Source organism: Lepus europaeus, chromosome 6 (genome assembly GCF_033115175.1).
Source record: "Lepus europaeus isolate LE1 chromosome 6, mLepTim1.pri, whole genome shotgun sequence".
NCBI lineage: Eukaryota > Metazoa > Chordata > Mammalia > Lagomorpha > Leporidae > Lepus > Lepus europaeus.
The window spans coordinates 68,475,932-68,497,243 of NC_084832.1; the positions used below are offsets into that span (position 1 = coordinate 68,475,932).

At 38.7% G+C, this 21,312-nt stretch overlaps 1 protein-coding gene across 1 annotated transcript in view; it reads right to left on the reverse strand.

Moving 5' to 3' along the window:
* Positions 1 to 1,360: 1,360 nt before the first annotated feature.
* Positions 1,361 to 21,312, reverse strand: part of FREM2 (FRAS1 related extracellular matrix 2) — a 210,132-nt gene continuing 190,180 nt past the window's right edge. The window contains exons 18-25 of the mRNA XM_062195175.1: positions 9,156 to 9,348; positions 7,587 to 7,691; positions 6,105 to 6,232; positions 5,869 to 6,003; positions 4,762 to 4,888; positions 3,716 to 3,903; positions 3,359 to 3,505; positions 1,361 to 1,873 (exon numbers count right to left, since the gene is read on the reverse strand). Coding sequence (XP_062051159.1) covers positions 1,361 to 1,873; positions 3,359 to 3,505; positions 3,716 to 3,903; positions 4,762 to 4,888; positions 5,869 to 6,003; positions 6,105 to 6,232; positions 7,587 to 7,691; positions 9,156 to 9,348 — 1,536 coding nt within the window. The remainder of the gene's footprint in view (positions 1,874 to 3,358; positions 3,506 to 3,715; positions 3,904 to 4,761; positions 4,889 to 5,868; positions 6,004 to 6,104; positions 6,233 to 7,586; positions 7,692 to 9,155; positions 9,349 to 21,312) is intronic.

Consider the following 21,312-nt stretch of genomic DNA (forward strand, 5'->3'; position numbering starts at 1 on the left):
TTATATTTTTAGATACTGTGAAGTCCCAGATTATGGACTGAACAAGACCATAGAGGGATGTTTATTACATGACCAGTGATGCCGGCCACCTCCAAGACCATGTCTGGAGTGACAGTTTTAGGAATTCTTAAGGTTTGGACCAAAGACTGATTAAATGGGTAATAAAATGCCCATGGCCAATTTAAGCTCTCAACATTATTGTGTGACTGCTAGTCTGAGGGCTAACCTCATCTGTCATGTAAAAATGCTCTATTATTCCATACTGTATACATAAGAAGCACTGTGGTTATACATACTATATTATAAATACCACTTTTTCCCTTCACCATCTGTAATGATCTTTCTCATTATCATTTATAGGTTCAATACTGCAAATATCTAGGCTCAGTTCTCAGAGAACATTGTCTTGTAGTGAATCTAATTTTAACGAACTTCTTTGTCATTAACCAATCCTCACATTTCCCATGGATATTGAACATCAAGAAGGTATATTATCATGCAAAAGCGATACTGTTACTCAGTACATGCCAGAACAGGGCAGTCTCTCTTAAAAATCTCTTCCAGAATTAAAATACTCTTTGGTTTAATTTAATATTAAATAAACAAATAAAGCAAGGAGGGTTTGATGAGAGTGTGAATCCATTAAAATCCAGGTGTGTGAATTTCCTTTCCTCTAGCTTTCCTTCCATTTGCTTCGAAATAGTAGAAAAGGTTACGTGTGGGTTGAGCTACCCCTTGTCATAATCCTATGCTGTCTTCATCCATTAGAAAACTTGTTATAATAAGCAGTGTGTTCATCACTTTTCCGAACTACCAATTAGCATTTTTCTACTGATAATCTGTAACACAAAGAGTCTTCAGAAAGTTAATGGAAAATGTGTATTATGAAAAGCTCTGTGTGGATTTCAAAGTTTTTTGCACCAAAGCCAACTTATCTTTTAATTCTATTCTTTCCATAAACTTTTTGAAGTACCCCTATACAGTAGATAAAAAAATGTGATAATTGCACCTTCGACATTCTGGGATAACAACAGACTCCTTTTAAACTGCTGAGAGAGTCTTTAGCACCGTGGAACAGGTTCATTTCAGTGGGGAGATAATGGGTCTCCAAGGTGAGGCCCATTGCTCGCTGTTCATCTATGGCTCTATGAATGCATGAATACATAATTGCTGCCCTCTGGGCAAGAGGGAAGATATGGTCTGGAAGTGTCCTTTGATACATGAAAGAGTATATTAGTACAGCAGGTCCTCTGAGCAGCTTCATCACAAAGTCACCCATTATCTGTGGTTTACCAGAAGTACTGGGCATTCTATTGTCTTTTTTGAGGCACTTGTGAAATTAGAATTCCACCTGTGGCCATCACACCTCTGAGCTGTCGTTGTGTTGGCTCTGTGGGAGCACCATGGGCTCTCTGCTGCTGGAGCCCTTTGGGTCATTCTTCTCCCTGCTGTTCTTCTTACTCTTGCACATCACCGCCGCAATGACAGTGAGGCAGATGGTGAGTAATCCCACTGCGATGCCTCCAACGACAGTGATTAGGCTGACTTCAGAGCTGGGGCTGTTAAGCTCCCATGGGAGGCTGCCATCGGGAGGGACTCGCCCATGGGAGGTCTGCCTCTTGTGGGTGCGGTCCAGGGCAATATGCTGGATGTTTGTTCCCCGGTTGTTTTCAGCACCAATTTCCCGTGCCAGTGGGGGTGTGCTCTGGATCTCCCTCTTTCTCCTGCTGGTGGTAGCTGCCTGGGGCTTCCCCTGATGCACCAGAGAGTGGTACTGGTTCTCCACACTTCTTTTGCCAATGCCTCGATTGACATTGTCTTTTGATCTTACTGTATAGATTGTGTGTATGTACCACTCTCGACCCAGAGCGACCTGGAAAACACAACCCTTATTTGTTAGGGGATCAGATATCATGGCAATAAACTCATGATTATTTCCAAGTGAAATTAATACCAGAGATAACAACATGACAGTTTGACTTAGTCTGTGACATTAACTTAACACTTTTGAGGATGTAGTGTATGCAAGGCTTTGTAGGAAGCATTCCATAACCTAGTCTGTACAACTGTTAAGGGAGCATGTGCCAGTAAATATCTGGCACTTATAGTTACAGAGTGTGAGTGCTTCAAAGAATTTAGATATTACACAATCTACTTTATCCATTAAACAAATGAGTAAATAACACATCACAGTTTAGTGCCTGGTGAAAGTCATTTAACTACGTAGAAGAAAAGACAGGACTATAGCCTAAAACTTCTGAAGTTCAGGACTTTTCCAGTATGTCTTTCTACTTATGTACATATAAATTTTTTAAAATTATTTACTTGAAAGGCAAACTGACAGAGAGAAAGGGAGAGACAGAAAAAGAGAGAGATCTTTCATCTGTTTGTTTACTCCCCAAATACCTGCAACAACCCGGGCTAGACCAGGCCAAACCAGAAGCCAGGAACTCAGTCTGAGACTTCTATTTGGGTGGTGGGAATTCAAGTACTTGCCTCATCATCTACTGCCTCTCAGACACATTAAAAATAAGTTGGCATGGAAGCATGTAATAGCCAGCACTTGAACCAGACACTCAGATTTGGCATCCCGAGTGGTGACTTAACCCACAGTGTCACAACACCCACCTAAAGGAGACATTTTTGATAACTCTTTGTAGTATTCAGGATTCAGGAAGCTCAGATGTTTCAAGAGTTAAAGGTAAAACTCAAAACAACAAATACGATACTTTATCACTTTGTTTGAAAATATCCAGAATAAGAAATATACTCTCTTAATCATCTTCCTTAGGTTTAACAAGAGTAACACATTTTTCCAGTCTACTATCTCTGGACAGTTTTCAGTAAATATCCTAAAGGGCACATTTGCTCATGCAAGGATTCACAATGTAAACAACATTTCCATATTTGTAGTGTTTGCTGCTCAGTGTTGTCATGGCTTCCCATGACCCTCCCTGCCTCTGTCTCTGAGTCACAGAATTTCTCTCTTGGTTTACAGTGTCTTTGAGAGTGGAGGTTTTATGTGCTGTGCACAATTGTTTTCTGAGTCCAGCAGTTCACACACTATCACTCTAAAAAAATGCTCATAAAAAGTCTACAGGAAATTTTAGAAAAAAGAGCAAACTAACCAATGGTCACATTTATATTCATACATTATTTTAAAATAATATTAATACAAATAATAATAGCTAGAGTTTATTATCTTCTTACTATGTGCCCAGAATGGTGCCTTGTGGTCTACAGACATTCCTGTATTCAATGTTCCTGTTAACTACATGCAATTTTACTCTTATTGCCATTTATATGTGAGATATCTGCGGTATAGAAATGTGAAGAAACTAGCTTGTTTTTGGCCTACCTGAAAGAGTGGTGTTGAGTCTACTTTAAATCCATCAGATCCAGGTTGATTCACCAGGAGAATGGCCTCTGGGTCATCTGCTGCCAGTTTGGCATTGAACAGGACATTTCCGAAGCTGGTAGCTTGAGTCTCTGGCTGAGCTTTGTCCTTTAGGCAATAAGCAAAATGATAATTACTGCAGATAATTCCAACTTTCAAAGAGGGTACCCTGTTTTCCTATTAGTTTTGCACATTGACAAATTACTATAAAATGCCACCATTTGGTTTAATTTCAAATGACGATGTTGTTTTCACCATCATGTTCAAGGTTTGAGCTTGAAAATCAGTCTAGTTCACTGTTTGGATTGAAGCACTCACCACAATTTTAAATCTATATAAGAGTGAAGGAGAATCAGCTAAGCAGCCATATTCCGCGTTCATTGGACTGTATTTGGGAACATAGCCATCGGCTCCAGTGCATAGGAACACCTTCTCAATGCTGCAGTAAAAGGAGTCACCTAGATTCTGGACAGGATCTACCATGACACGACCATAAATTATGTCACCTGAAACAGATGAGGAAATGTTATTTCTGTTGTGTGATATGGTGTGCCAACATAGTGCTGCAAATAGGTATGACAACAATGACACATATTATTTACTTTGCTCCCTAATCTGCTATCAAATGTTGAAAACCTGTCTGTTGTTAGCTTTAGGATCTGTTCCCCTTCTAGGCCTCAGAAAAGATGACTTTAAAAATGGACCACAAAATGACTAATGATTTATTGAGCCTCAGGTGCTCATCCACTGTTGGGAATAATCTCAAGGTCTGGGGTTTAATTTGACATTTGCAGCATCCAATTGTGGTTCAAGTTCAATTTCCATTAATAAATTAATTTGTAAGTTGTAGGCTTGCTAATACAATCACACTAAAAAGAAAACATCAATAAAAAAGGCCAAATTAACTTTATTTGCTGTTAAAAGAAGGCTTAATGAAACCCTCTGGTTCTTGATCACTTGTTTCATAGCTGTTACTAAACCCATACCATGTATGCTGGGTCTTTTGCTGGGTGCTGAGTTACACACCATTGGTTAAGATAGGGAAAATCTTTGCCTGCAAGGCATTTACAGTCTCATGTCACTGCAGCATTTGAGTCCATGAAAAGTGAAAAAAATCTAAGAAAAAAAATCCAGACTTAATTCAAAAGCTATTGAAGTGAGGGAGATAGAGAATAAAAATCTGAATTAAAAAAAAGTCCAGTACCATATACCTAGTTTCAAGGACTCCTCACATCTGCCAAAGTGAATCTCGGTCATATCTTCAAAACTAAAGAAGTAGTTATACTTTCCTCCCTCAAACTCAATTCTAATAAAGCAAAGTATAGCATATATACATAAAAACCAAATCACTGGTGAAGTGATACCTTCTGCAAAAGCAACATCACTCTCTTGCCCGAATCCCATGGATCCATCAGACAGCCAGAGACTCTTCTTGGAGAGCAGGTACATTTGGGTGTTCAAGCTAAACTCAGCTGCCACCGGATCACTGACCTAAAACCAAGTGTGAAAGCTCTGTTATGTGTAGATAGTTCTGATGGTACACAAACATACTTTCATGATACACACATGTATTGTATACTGATGTGTGGAAGAATAGATACTGGACTGTGATTTTCATATCTAATCAAGCCAATGTAAGGAATTATAACATTGGTTTTGTCCTTCTTGAAAAAGTAAAAGGGGCTGTTTATTTATTTATTTGAGACAGGGGTGGGGAGAGTAAGAAGGAAAGAGGGAGGTGGGGGCTCTCTTCTACTGGTTCATTCTCCAAATGACTGCAATAACCAGGACAGGGCTGGACCAAAGGCAGGAGATGGGAACTGAATCCAGGTCTCCCACATGGGTAGCAGGAACCCAATTACTTGAGTCATCACTGCTCTCTTCCAGGGTATGCATTAGTTTGAAGTGTGTATCAGGAGCTGAAGCCAGGTGTCAAATCTAGGTTCTCTAATATGGTACTCAGACAACTTAACCAGCATTTTAGCCACTGAGCAAATGCCTGCCCCTAATTATTTTTTGAATGGAACTAAATAACATTGCTTGAGCTTATTTTCTCTACTTTATAGGGATATATTAAGTATTTATAAATATCATGGTCAGTGGAAAGCCAACATTTAGTGTAAGTTCTGGGACAAAAGGTGCTATCCTATTTCTTTTAATATACCATGGCAATTAGGAATTTTGGGGTGACTTGAACTACAGAATTTTTATTCTTCTTGATGAGTAGTAATAAGACAAATATTCCCAAATCTCCAAGGCAGTAAACTCCAGGAGACAAGAGCAGATAAGGAAATAACAATTACAGAAAGTTAACAACAGATAAAGGGCAATTCTTAGTCTTTCCTCCCTTGTTTCCTTTCTCTCTGGACCTCCTTCGCTCAGTCATATGTGCGTGAGGAGAAATTGTATTTTCTTTGCTAAAAATAAGCCATAACTTTAGCAAAGTGGTATGATAATTCTGTGAGACACACCTGTTGGAATCGGATGTCAAGGTCAAAGGTGACAGGCTCTCTGGGGTTGCAGAGGACTGGCAGGTGGTACTCCTGATTGGATGGGGTGGTGCATGGCACAAGTTTTACAGTATAGGTCCCTGAGTAGTCCCGCACCTTTGAAAAGAAAAACAGCACGTACAGTTTTCATTGAAAAATTGAAGGTGCAGTGCTTACACAGCAGAAAAAAAAGCTAAGTCAGAGTCTTGGTCACTTACTGCAAAGTCAGAGACAAAACTCCATTGCTGGATGGGCTGGTTATAGGTCGGCTCGCTCCTGATGAGGCGTAGAGAGAAGGTCAGGCCCGGATGGTCAGCTGACATGACCATGGAACTTGTAAAGGATGCTGCAGAGGAGCCCATCGGAACAAACGAATGATGGTAAAATTTCAAAAGTATCTTACAGCTTAAGACTTTACAAGGTACCTTATCACATGTTATTTGTGTTCATTCTTATAATAAGCCTGTAGAGTATGCATGCTGGTATAATCATCTCCATTTTACAGAGGAAGGAACAGGACTGAGAGTGACTCTGCCAAGACCACATGGATTGGATGTGGGACTTTTAGTTTCTAACTCAGCGCCTTTTCCACTCTAAAATTCTGTCAAAAGATAACTGCAGAAATGCTCAAACTGTGCAGAGCTCCTTTGCAGGGAGTCAGAGCAGTACAATAAAGACTGATGTGAATGCATTTATTGTACACCAAAGCTGTTGAACTTAAAACAGTCTGTTAGCATCTACACAGCTGGGCAAACTCAATTTATGAATGGAATCTAATTTTAATTTGACTGCCTGTAATTGTGGCTAAACAATGATCCAGTGTACTGGCAAGGTAGACATGTGGTAGAGTACTATAAAGACCAGGAAATCCTTGTTTTCCAAACGTGTTAATTACAATAAAGCAAAACATTTCTTTCTGGTTCTCTAGTTCTTGTATCTCAGTCTCATAAAAATACAATGAACCCTTTTTCTTTCCTAAATCTTCAGCTTTTATCTCCTTTGTTAGAGCTCATACCCTAAATAGAAATGGCACGGAGATAGGGAGTGACAATTTGGCATTCTGCTGAAACCTGCAAACCAGTTTATTATTATGGGAATTAAAATAAAAATAAACTATTTTAATGAAGTAGCCTTCATAATAAAAGCAAAGTTAGACATGGGGAATTAAGGACCGTTGCTTCAACGCACAGTCCATCACAGTAAAATTGCCTAGCCAATACTTACTACACATAATTAGTTAACATTTGAAATGTAAGTATGAGAATGAAGTGCCACTTCTGACTCTATTATAAAGGTTTCTCAAAGTACCCAGAAAGCAGTTGTGAATACAGAAGTGTTTATTGAATGCACCTCCTGAAATTAATCTTTTCTGAACAAGGGAAGCAAAGCACAGGAAGGAATTATGATTCCCAGGCTTTCAATCTAAAAAAAAACTCCACTTAAATGAACTCTATAGAGACTTTAGAACATCTTCCTCTAATTATTTTGCATCTTCTCTAAAGGTCTTCTACTGGTGATTTTAATGAATTATATGAGATGAAGCTGAACAATAATACCGCCCTCATGGCGATAACTGCATAATGCACTTTGAACATCAGGGCATCAGAACTAATAGGGAAGTAAGACAGGACATGCGTGAATATGGAAAAACTATACACTTTTTGTGTGTGGGGAGTCTGTTAATGGCTACGTGGGCTTACCTGGATGTGACAGTACAAATAAGCCATGGAACTGAGCCTCTGTCTTGAAGTTCACTGCCAAACGCCCCTCCTCACCAATGCGCATGCTGGTTGGGTAAAGAGAGCCTACATTGGGGAGAGCACACAAGGTGGAAATGTAAGTGGTCAGAGACTCATCATGTACAGATTCCTTCCACAAATTAGTTTTGATTTGCATTGTCTGAAACTATTCTAGGCCAAAGGTATTATCAATTGAATTCTGAATAAGAGAGGCGGAGTTTCTTTGTTTTCTTTTTTAAGGAGAAAGATGTCTTAAACGCAGGCAAAATGAATTATGAAATACACAGATTTACTGTAATAGTTCAACTTTCTTTTTTTTTTTTTAAAGTTTTCAACTGGAAGAATAAAACAGTAAGTTGAGAGACATGATAAATGAATGTGTCAAAATTGTGGCAATTTGGACACTTAATTGGAAATGGGTTTGAGTCCTCCAGAATGATCCAAAATTTGATAGGTGTATAAAAACCTTTGAAGCCTTCCCAAGAATTATAACAGTTTGACAAAATTTGGCTACAGATGTAAGAAAGAAGTAACCAATCTTTCCATGGAAGTTAAAAACACCAAGGACCACAGGAAAGATCCTCACTCAGATTCACTTAAATATTCACCTAAGGCAGGATACGGAATGAAAACATTTAAAATAAGCTGAAATTGTTATTCAGAGTGACAGCATAACCCATCACATAGCTCTAAGGTAATTTTACTCTGCTTAAGATAGTGGATCTTTATCAGAGATGTACTGTTAATTCTATCTTCTATCTGGCCGGTAAAACGTAGTGCTGGCATGAAACTACAGACATGCATAGTATCAGAATGGTAAGGAATGTCTGAAAGCAAAAAGCACTAATTTTATGAATGGATGAATGAGCTCCGTGCTGTGGACTGTGACTATGACTGACATGGAGACTGAAAGGTGTTGTAGATGCTGATGTGCCGGACAATCGCATTCACTACCAGTCTCCCAAGTTTCCAGTAAAGTAGAAGACTAAGAAGTTTAAAATGGAAAGAGATATTACTTTTATCTGTCATCAGAGGAAATTAAATCCTAGAATGATTAAACAACATGCTTGAGATCACACAGCCAGTTGGTTGTAGAATCAAAATTAGAATCCAGAGCATGACTTATACTGGACTTGATAATGCACCTCTCATTTTAGGAAACCAAAATGAGAGTTTTCCCCTTGAGTTCACTCCTTATTTTCAATTGGAACTTCCTTTAGGAAGAACTCAGAGAAATTAATATTTTGTACTGCATGGCACATAATGATCAATTACCCAAGACAGACTGTAAGACAGAAGGAACCATGGAATGTAGAATTATATTTAATAGTCACATATTATGCAAAATTTGAGGCACTAGTATGCTTTTGTTAAAATAGTTTTTCCATTACAAAGCTGAAATGATATGATTGCATAGAAAAACAAAAGAGATCAAAAGTTTCTTCTTTTATTTTTAGCTGCAGTAAAAAAAAAAATCCTCCTATGCAGATAGGTAAGAAAATTAGTATTTTCCAAGTCTGATAAACCTACCTTGGAGTTCGGCCTCTGGTGGACTGCCAATCCCATCATTCCACAAGATGGCAGTGTCATACACAAAAGTTAGACGGAGCTCCGACTTCAAGTCAAAATGCTGCCAGCCTCCTACCCCCACAGGTGAATGGAACACATATGAAACATACAGAGGGACTCGAAGGGTCACATAGGACTGTACTAGGTTCAGCACCTAAAACGATAACATTATATTTATTAATACTATTGAGTATTAACTAAACAAGCCTAATTTTGTACAAACTATTTTTTCCTTTGACTTAACTGAAGATTTTGAGTAATTATTGAGGAAAGAAAATGATAGTGTTTTACACTATTTCCTCCTCTGCATTTAATTTGGGATCAATTAAATACTTGTAAATACTACCCCCATTTGCAACAAAGGATATTTACTAGAAATTAAGATAAACCGTATTACTTGGAGCATACTATACTCAGTTCTTTTTATTTTATTGCAGCTTTATTAAGATATATATATATATAAATGTCATGATAGATATATATTTTGAATTATATATATATGTAGTTCATAAACCTTATAATTCACCTATTTAAAGTGGACTATTTGAAGGTTCTTAGTATTTTTAAGTACTTGTACAACCATCATCATAATCAATTTTAGAACATTGTCATCACCTCTAAAAGGAACTCCATACTATTAACAGTCTCCTCCTACTTCCCACGTCCACCAGTCCCTGACAATCACTCGACATACTTGCATATTCTGCACATTTCATATCGTTAGCATTATACAATATGTAATCTTTTGTGATGGACTTTTTCAGTTAGCATAATATTTTCAATGAGTAGCCATGTTGTATTATGCTTCAATATTCCATTCTCTTTTACTACTGAACAGCAGCCATTGTATGGATGTATTACATTTTATTTATCTACTTAATTGTTGATGGACATTTGAGTTGTTTCTAGTTTTTGACTATTATTGAATAATGAGGAAGATTAAAATAGGAAAGTCCAGAGCAAGTAGGTTTAGTAATTACATGTAACATTGAACAAATTTCAGGAATAATTAGCTGAAGTAAAGTGTCTTATTTTGAATTCTGTATGTTCCTTCTTTAGGCATTCAACAGATGGACTTATGGTAGTACAGAATATACTAAAGTTTATTTACTAAATACCTACACTTTTCAGACATGGCACTAAGTTACCAGTAATTTAATGTTTTCACTCTCCTCCATAATTATACTTACAGGTACAAGGGTAGTTCATAAAGTTCATGAAAAAAATGGAATAAACTTATTTGGGTACAAAGTCATTTCAAAATCCATGCAGAGTCTTTTCATAACACAGCTTTTCCATGAACTTTTTGTAGACCCATCTATGTATGGATTTAAATTTTTTTGTGTTAAAATCTTTTCTCTTTTAATCCCATTTTCTAGGAGTCTAGAAAATGGATGGATGGATGGATGGATGGATAGATGCTGGATAGAAAAAAAATACATTTCAGAGAAATAAAGCAAATTTCTCGTAGAATTCTTTACACCTTCTGACTGCCAATATTAGAACCCAGCTTTGGCCTATGTCTTTCTCTCTCTCACAGTTCATCATATTCTAAATAAAAGTGAGGGCAGTTTTAAGATCATTGAACAAAGGCTATATTTAATTCTCATAGCTCTGCAGAATAGAAGTGCAATTAAAATTAGCTGCTTTTACACAGGAGGAAAAAAACTTAGCTCAGAACACCCACACTCCTCAGTTGCCTGAGTTGGGCTATCTCAGTTTTCTAGTTCTCTTTACACACTGAGCTGAAAACTAGAATAATAAATATGAGTTAATGGCCGGCACCGTGACTTAACAGGCTAATCCTCCGCCTTGCGGCGCCAGCACACCAGGTTCTAGTCCTGGTTGGGGCACCGGATTCTATCCCGGTTGCCCCTCTTCCAGGCCAGCTCTCTGCTATGGCCCGGGAAGGCAGTGGAGGATGGCCCAAGTCCTTGGGCCCTGCACCCACATGGGAGACCAGGAGGAAGCACCTGGCTCCTGGCTTCGGATCAGCACGATGTGCCGGCCGTGATGGCCATTGGAGGGTGAACCAACGGCAAAAAGGAAGACCTTTCTCTCTGTCTCTCTCTCTCACTATCCACTCTGCCTTGTCAAAAAAAAAATGAGTTAGTAAAATATTTAAATCATGAAAATTCTAATTTATATTACCATGGAATTAAAGGTTAACTCCTTTTCCATTTCTTGGCTTTCCTGAATAGTGTTGCAATAAATGCAGTAGTGCACGTACCTCTTTGACAGCTGATTTAATTTCACTTAGGTATAAAACCAATAATGGGGTTGAGCTGTATCTATTTTTAGGTTTTTTTTTTTTTTGAGCAACGTTCATAATTTTTCCACAATGGCTGAACTAATTTATATTCTCACATGTGGAAGAAATATAAGTGCCCATCCACCGATGAATGGATGAAGAAAATGTGGTATATAGACACAATGGAATTTTACTTAGCCAGAAAATAGATGAAATCTTGTCATTTACAACAACATGGATGCAACTTGAAGTCATAATGTCATGTGAAATAAACAAAGCACAGACAGACAAATCACATGATGTCAGTTATATGAGGAGTCTGAAAATGGTTGATTTTTTTGAAGTTAAAAGTATAATTGTGGCCGGCGCCGCGGCTCAATAGGCTAATCCTCCTCCTGCGGCATCGGCACACCGGGTTCTAGTCCCAGTAGGAGCGTCAGATTCTGTCCCAGTTGCTCCTCTTCCAGTCCAGCTCTCTGCTGTGCCCTGGAAGTGCAGTGAAGGATGGCCCAAGTGCTTGGGCCCTGTACCTGCATGGGAGACCAGGAGGAAGCACCTGGCTCCTGCCTTTGGATCAGTGCGGTGTGCCGGCTGCAGCACGCTGGTCGCAGAGGCCACTGAGGAGTAAACCAATGGCAAAGGAAGACCTTTCTCTCTGTCTCTCTCTCTCTCTCACTGTCCACTCTGCCTGTCCAAAAAAAAAAAAAAAAAAAAAAAAAAAGAGTATAATGGTGGCAACAGGAGCTAGAGAGAAAAGGACAAAAATAGGGAGGAAGAAAGTTTGATTAAGGGGTATTATAGGAGTAAGAAGTTCTGGAATACTATTTCACAGTAGTGTCACTATAGCTAATACTGATGTACTGAATATTTCTTTATATAAAAAAGTAGGAGGTAATATTTTGAATGTTTTCACTATAAATACATATTTGAGGAGACAGATATAATACCCTGGATAGACATTACTGAATGTATACATTTTTTTTTTTTTGACAGGCAGAGTGGACAGTGAGAGAGAGAGACAGAGAGAAAGGTCTTCCTTTTCCATTGGTTCAACCCCCAATGGCCGTTGTGGCCAGTGCACTGCGCTGATCTGAAGCCTGGAGCCAGATGCTTCTCCTAGTCTCCCATGCGGGTGCAGGGCCCAAGCACTTGGGCCATCCTCCACTGTACTTCCAGGCCACAGCAGAGAGCTGGACTGGAAGAGGAGCAACCGGGATAGAATCTGGCACCCCGACTGGGACTAGAACCCAGTGTGCTGGCGCCACAGGCGGAGGATTAGCCTATTGAGCTGCGGCACTGGCCTAATGTATACATTTAATGAAATGTCACACGGTACCCCATAAATGTGTATGTATAAATATGTAAAATTTTTATGTGTCAAGTTTTACTTAAAATAAGCAATTCATAAAAATGGTGACCTGAATCACTGACAAAAAATGTGCATGATGAGAAACATCAACTAAACTAGTTATTTAATTCCAAGCTATGTAATAGCAATCATTTCCCTTTACCTGCTAACCTGGCCAGCAGAAGAGCCTTGCAATAAAATTCCATTGAGATAATATTTTCCAAGGTTGGTAATTATTCCTGTCATTGAAGAATTGGTTTTAAAGTGTAGTGTTAATACTCTGGCAGTGTCATAGAGAGTAATTATGTCAATCCATATGTCACTGGTAATTGATATTAATATTTCATCCTGTGATTTTAAGAAACCATTATTTTTTAAAAGAAAATTAAGCTTCAGGAATAAATTTCCAGTTAAATTTTTACGAATGAAGAGCAATTTTTGCCAATGTTATTCTCTATTTATCAAATGTTATAGAGTATACTATATTCACATCTTACAAATAAGTTACTTGCTGTATATTTCCCTCACCAATTTTTATTTGAATTCATTTGATTTTTGGAGTAGAATCTAATCATTCCTGAGGAAAGAGACAGCATCTTATAATATTTTCTTATTATGCAGGGCCAGGTCTTTTTCTGTCTGCCTAGAATCTCTGTCTAGAAGACTGAGTCTAAATGGAACTAACTAAATCATCCTGCTCACGTACCTGTATATTCCTCCCAAACTGAAGAATGAAATGTAATAGATTTAACACCTAGATGTCATCTTAAAGAGCACTTGATTTTCTTTCCACCTGGGACACAAGACTTTTTAAGGTATTTATTTACACTAGAGTAAATTTATGCCAAAAAGAAACAGAGACACAATGCATGACTTCACATGTCCTTATTCATGTTTGAAATTTCAGCAACAAAAGAAAACAATACGTTAAATTCCATATTTAATGGGAAAGTGTAAAATGCAAATGTCCTGGAAAAGGTGACACAAAATTACATTAGTACTACCAGTGGCAAGTATATATTTAGGAAGGGTATTATCTGCCCAAGGGACATGAGATTTGCTTAAGGGACATATGAAAACCTGCTAATTTGTGTGTGACATAGGTTGAAAGAGAATAAACAGGAAGAAAGATGAGTATTTCAAAAGAACAATTTTACTCTTTGGTGATAACTAGTGTTTAGGAAAATTCCAGTAGATTCATTTCTTTACTTATTTGGGGCATGCACTTGTAACTATCCAATTTACATATTATGTTATTGAAACTTTAAAATTCATATAGAAGTAGGCTATATAAATTCACACACACATATATGTATAAACAAATCTAGATTTACCTTGTTCTTTTATAACTTTCACTTGACTAATGGTATATTTTACAATTGGGGAACTTAAGCCAGGGAGAATGTAATTGACTTGCCCAAGATTATTCAGTATAATCAAGATTAATGTCCAATTATCTAGTCCACTGCTGCTCAATAAATATAATGCGAGTCACATATATAATTTTAAATTTTCTCTTAGCCACAGTTAAGGAAGTAAAGAAAAACAAGTGAAATACATTTTGATAATATAGTTCACTTCATCCAGAATATCGCACATTACTTTTTTTTAAAAAATTTTTTTGACAGGCAGAGTGGACAGTGAGAGAGAGAGACAGAGAGAAAGGTCTTCCTTTGCCGTTGGTTCACCCTCCAATGGCCGCCGTGGCCGGCGCGCTGCGGCCGGCGCACCGCGCTGATCCGAAGGCAGGAGCCAGGTGCTTCCTCCTGGTCTCCCATGGGGTGCAGGGCCCAAGCACTTGGGCCATCCTCCACTGCCTTCCCGGGCCACAGCAGAGAGCTGGCCTGGAAGAGGGGCAACTGGGACAGAATCCGGTGCCCCGACCGGAACTAGAACCTGGTATGCCGGCGCCGCTAGGTGGAGGATTAGCCCGTTGAGCCATGGTGCTGGCCCACACATTACATTTTAATATGTAATCAATATAAGCTAATTTTGAAAAGATATATTCAGTTTAAGTCTTTGAAATCTGGTATGTATTTTATATTTATACCTCATCTCAATTCTGCCTAGCCCCATTTGGAGTGCTCAATAGCCACTATTAAATGGAAGACCATATATTAAGACTTCCATACCAAAGATCTTTCAAGTAGACTAAGCATATTGAAACCAACAATCACTTAAAAATATTTTACCAAAACATGTATACCCTACTTTATGTGGAATATGTGGTTGGTGCTTATATCACAGATTGAAAACTGATCCAGAGCGGTCAGAATTTTAGCGGAGGGCTCCCACTAGTGTATGTGTCCTTTTGTTGCAACATTTGTTGCCAGAAGCATGCTTATGTCATCAAGATAGTAGTGTTTGTGAAGGTGGTATTTGCAAAGATGGCTCATTGATCTCAATAGTTCAAGATCTCAATAAAATGTTTACTTTGCCACTTAGTTGAAGTTGTTTTAATAAGTGAGAATTCTTAGTCAAGTGTTCTGAAAAACAGCAGGCTACATATCCAGGAACATGTGCAGAAAAGAGAACTTCTGAGGGTCTGTGGCTTAAACAGGGGTCAATATTAGCTCACATAGTCATTATAATTAAGGTTAACTCCATGGGGGTATTTTACAAATATATAAATAATCTAAATAATCAATAATAGACGGAGGATTAAAGTAATTATGATAGTATGCTCACAAGGGGATCTTATATAAAGATCAAAAGTCATGTACTTCAAGAATATTTCTTGGACAGAAGCAGCCAAGAGACAGAGCAGACAGCAATTTGGAGATGGAGGTGAGACCAGACTGCAGCAATCCATGGTGATACAGACAAAGGCAGAGCATGGTGTGAGTAAGGCCTGGAGCCCTAGGGGCTAGTGTTAACTGCAGACCCAGTGGAAGTAAAAGGAGCACATTTATCTCACCCCATCCTCTTCACAATGGCACCTACTGCCCAGCTGGGAAAGAACAAGAGCTATTTTGGGCTTGGGAAGCAGCTGCAGAAGCCTTTGTGCATGTGCACAGCTACTGGCTGAGACAGGACGCCGTCTTCTTGGTAGTACTGGTGGCAGTGGTGGGTAGAGGGCAACATTTGGCTGTTCACTCCTGTGTATGCGTGTGATCCAGAGATCCTAGTTGAGGGAAAAATTCATAGTCTCCACTGACTTTGAGTTGGCTGGGAGGATTGACAGGTATCTGGGCACATACATAGAACTGTGAGGTGTCCCCAGCCTCCTAACTTACCATAGGCTCTGGGGCTCAAGCTGCCTAGGTGGAGCTGGCTCAGGGAACATTTGACTCTCTGTGGACAGGACAGGATGGCAGGGCAGAACAGAACCTCCATATCCAGCAACTCTGGGAGCCTTGTCTGCTAAGACTGAGGGGACTGGGTGGCTGCACAAGAGGATTCAGGGTCTAGATGGGTCTCCAGACAACCACTGGGTATGGCTCCACATACTTGGAGCTCCTTTGTTGCCTGGGGTGGGTCACTGAAGGGGGAACCATGCTCAGAGTGAGGACTGTGTAGATCATTTATGTGGTTCACACAGCAGCATGGATGAGTGCTGAATCCACTGGGGATTAAGACTCAGGCACTGCTTAGCTTGGAGGAGAGGAGGTGAGAGGATGTTCACACCAACAGAGATGACCATTACCCTCCTTCTGTTAACAAGAAGAAGTCGATCAGGCCAATTTGGGTGTTATCCTGGATACTCACCCCACCCTGACCAGAGCTCCCTGGCCACATTCACCACACACCTCTTGGTATTCATTGAAAGTGCAGACATTCCACTGAGCCACAATGGAATAGTTCAAAGATAAAAACCATCAGAGGAAAAAAGCTAAGAAGTAACTCAACAAATGCCTAAAAGTAAATGAAGAAATTAAAGAAATAAAAATAAGGAAGACATCATGACACCCACCCCCAAAAGGAACACAATGACATTTCAATATTAGAAGGTGAAGATGAAGAGATTGATGAAATGCTGGAAATGGAATTCAGAAGATTAATCATAGGATTACTCAAAAGCATTCAGGAGCAAATTCACAAACTAGAGAGAACTGTACATGATATGAATGAAAAATTTTCCCATGGAGTTGAGATTTTAAAGAGAAATCAAAATGAAATATTACAAATGAAGAATTCAATAGATAAGAAAAAATGGGTGGAAAGCCTTAAAAACTGAGTTGATGAGGCAGAAGAAAGAATTTCTGAGCTGAAGACAAGTCTTTGGAAATCATACAGTCAGACCAAAAGAAAAAAAAAAAAGAAATTAGAAAATTAAAAATAGTGTTGGAGATTTATGGGATACTATCAAATGACTCAATGTGTGGGTCTTAGGAGTTCTTAAAGGTGTGGAAAGAGAGAATTGTCTAGAAGGCCTATTTAGTGAAATAATTATAGAAAACTTCCCCAATTTGGAGAAAGAAAGGGACATTCAACTACAGGAAGCAAATAGAACTCCTAATAGACATGTTTAGAAAAGAACTTCACCACAACACATTTAGTAAAACTTTCAAGAGTGAACCAGTCATTTTGAATGTAAATTGCTTCAACTCTCCAGTTAAAAGATATAGACTGGCTGAAAGGATTAAAAAACAAGACCTATCTATTTGCTCACCAACAAAGAAACCTGCAGAACAAAAGTGAACGGATGGAAAAAGATATTCCATGCTAATGGAAAGTAAAAGTGGGAAGATGTAGCGATACTAATATCAGACAAAATAGACTTTAACACAAAAACTGTTAAAAGAGAAGAAGGGCACTGTGTAATGATTAAGGGATCAATTTAACAGGAAGATGTGAATATAAAAAATGTATATGCACCCAATTACAGGTGCCTGGCTATTTAAAAGAAATGTTAGTAGATCTAAGGGAGACATAGACTCCATTACAGTAGTAATGGGGGACTACAATACCCCACTTTCATAAATGGACATTTCAAATAGAGATAAAATCAACAAAGAACTAAGCTAATCAACACTTTGGACCAAATGGAACTAACTGATATCTACAGAACTCATCAACCACAGTTGCAGAATACACATTCTTCTCATCAATGCATGGAACTTTCTCTACAATAGGTCACATGATAGACTACAATGGAATTAAGCTTGAAATCAACAATTCAACAATGTCTAGCTCATATGCAAACATATGGAGACTGAACAGCACGCTCCTGAATGAACAGTGAGTCATGGGAGAAATCTAAAAAGAAATCAAAAAACTTCTGGAAATGAATGAAGTAGGCAATACATTATATCAAAACTTATGGGATATAGCAAAAGCAGTGTTAAGAGGCAAGTTTATAGCAATTGGTGCCTACATGAAAAAAAAATTGGGAAGGTACCAAATAAATGAGCTATTAGTGCATCTCAAGGACCTATAAAAATTACAACAAACCAAATCCCTAGTCAGTAAGAGGAAAGAAATAATTAAAATCAGAGAAAAAATAAACAAGATTGAAACATCACCTAAACCAGAAGAAGCTATAATAGAGAAAAAAACTATAGATCAATATTCCTGATGAACATTTGTAAAAATCCTCAACAAAATATTAGCTAATTGAATCCAACAACACATCAGAAAGATAATTTACCTGAACCACATGGGATTTATCCCTGGTATGCAGGGAAGTTTCAACATTCGAAAATCAATGTGAGACATCACATTAATATACACTGAAGAACAAAAACCATATGGTTATCCCAGTAGATGTAGAGAAAGCATTTGATAAAATAAAACATCCTTTCATGATGAAAGGTAGAGAAGGGTATAGAAGGAACATTCCTTTACACAATAAAAGCAATTTATGACAACCCATGGCCAATATCCTGTTGAATGGGGAAAAGCTGAAAGCATTATCCCCTAACATCCAGAACCAGAGAAGGATGTCTACTCTCATCATTGCATTTAATATAGTCCTGAAACTTTTAGCCACAGCCATTAGGCAAGAAAAAGAAATTAAAGGGATATAAATAGGAAAGGAGGAAGTCAAACTATTCCTATTTACAGATGACATGATTCTACATATAGGGGATCCAAAAGACTCCACTAACAGACTATAGTGGCTTACATATAAAAGAGAAGTAGTGTAGTGAGTGTACAATAATGGGATAAAAGAGATGACATCTAAGTATATTCTACTTCAAATATCCATGTTTCTAAATAACAAACAGTAAAAGGGAGGCAATTTTTTTCCTCAAAGCAACTATAATAATACGTTTACTTTTCCAAAAGCATACAGTGCCTCCTCACAAACAGATTGCGATTTCAAGTTTAGTTAATTTTTTAAGTTTAAGTCTCACTGTTGTCTCCTAGGGTCTGCATTCACAGAAAGCTGGAGTCAGGAACCTGGTCTAGGAATGGACTCAGGCAATCCACTGTGGGATGTGGGCATCTTAACCAGCACCTTTAGCTCCAGGTCAAATGTCCTCCTCATAATTTCATGTTTCAAGTGCAAACTGTAATTAGGGCTGCAGTTTATTCATGCACATGGAAAACCGTTATCAGTTGCTGTTTATTTAACAAGGTGAGAGTTGGGATTCAGACTTTGCAATACAGCAAGTGAGGCTGATGAATGGTGACATGAACTGCAGTCTTGTTTTCCAAGATTGTTTTCAAAAGAAAAACTAACAAAACTACCCAGTGTATTTTTTATCTTTTTCCCCAATGGTTCCAAAAACTTAGTTTACCTTCAATAACCACTTTTACACCAAAAGTATTTTTATTGCATACCCAAACAACTTTAAATTTTATTTACAAGACATGTTGTGCATAAAGGTGGAGTAAAATAATTTATTTAATCTATTTTTCTTTTCCTTCTATTTATCTGCATTTCTATTTCAGAAGCCAAATATTTAAAATGATTTTAGAGTTGAATATCATTTAGATAAATTCCAAACGTCTTTTACTTGGTAAGAAAAGCTCTTAACTTCCTGAGAGTGATTTGACTTGTAAAACTCTACTTTGTTGGCATACAGAGTTCATGTCTGTTGTCCATGTTATGATTCCTGGCATGGAGTGTTTATTAAATATTTCTTAAATGAATGAATGTACAAATGAGTAAGAGGGTAAAAGCAGATATATCTCAATACCAACCAATGCTAACTGGTCAAACTGTATAAAACCTTATCAAACTTCATTGCTGGTAATAGATAACTCCTGGATTGTTCAGGTGATTCTTTCCTCTGAGAGTTCTTTCTTACATATTAGATAATCTGAATTGAGAGACTGGGGAAGACATAAAACTCTTTTAGGATGTCAGAAACATCTGCATTCACACACACACACACGCACACACACTAGCAACGACCTGGCAATATTGGATGGAGCTACAAAGAACACATAGAGAAAAACATCAGTCTCCATCATGTTGTTCCTGGCAGAAGCAATTAGCAGCTAATAAAATTTGTTTGCACAGGGATTACATGCCAAGTCTAGGAACTCACTAGTGGAGGCACAGGGCTCTGTGGAATTGCAGAAATCTTCAAGCTGGGGCCGACAGCAGCTCCTGCAGGTGCAGTAGACTGGAGTGGTCAATGAAACCACAAAGCTGCTCTGAAGCACAGATAGCCCGTGCTGATGATTCATCTGTAATTTTTCCCATTTTCTCATTTAAATGCATAGTTGTGAATGTTTGTAAGACTCTCACGAAATTCTAAAGTTGAATCAATTTACCAAGCATTTGGTTTGCTTTTCTTCAGTTGCCATCTCATGACATACACATACCTTTAAAACTGATCTGCTGGGGTGCCATGGGTTAAGCTACCACCTGAAATGCTGACATCCCAATATGGGTACCGATTTGAGCTCTGGCTGCTCCACTTTGATTCCAGCTCCCTGCTAATGCACCTGAGAAAGCAACAGAAGATGTCCCAAGTGCTATGACACCTGCACCCATGTGGGAGACCCAGATGGAGTTCCTGGCTCCTAGCTTTGGAGCTCCTAGCCATTTAGGGAGTGAACCAGAGGATGGAAGATGTTTCTGTCCCTCTTTCTGTAATTCTGCCTTTCAAATAGATAAACAAATACTTAAACAAAACCGAACTGCTGTACCTAGATGAAGCTATAGACTCCTGCTATTGGGATTTGAGTCTTCACTGCTTTACCAACAGTGGATATGGATGCCATCTGACACATATTTTCTTTTTCTTTCTTTTTTTTTACAGGCAGAGTGGATAGTGAGAGAGAGACAGAGAGAAAGGTCTTCCTTTTTGCCGTTGGTTCACCCTCCAATGGCCATCACGGCCGGCACATCGTGCTGATCCGAAGCCAGGACCCAGGCGCTTCTCCCGGTCTCCCATGTGGGTGCAGGGCCCAAGGACTTGGGCCATCCTCCACTGCCTTCCCGGGCCATAGCAGAGAGCTGGCCTGGAAGAGGGGCAACCGGGATAGAATCCGGCGCCCCAACCAGGACTAGAACCCGGTGTGCTGGCGCCGCAAGGCGGAGGATTAGCCTGTTAAGTCACGGCGCCTGCCTGACACATATTTTCACTACTGCTGTTGTGTAGCATTCTTGTAGGAGA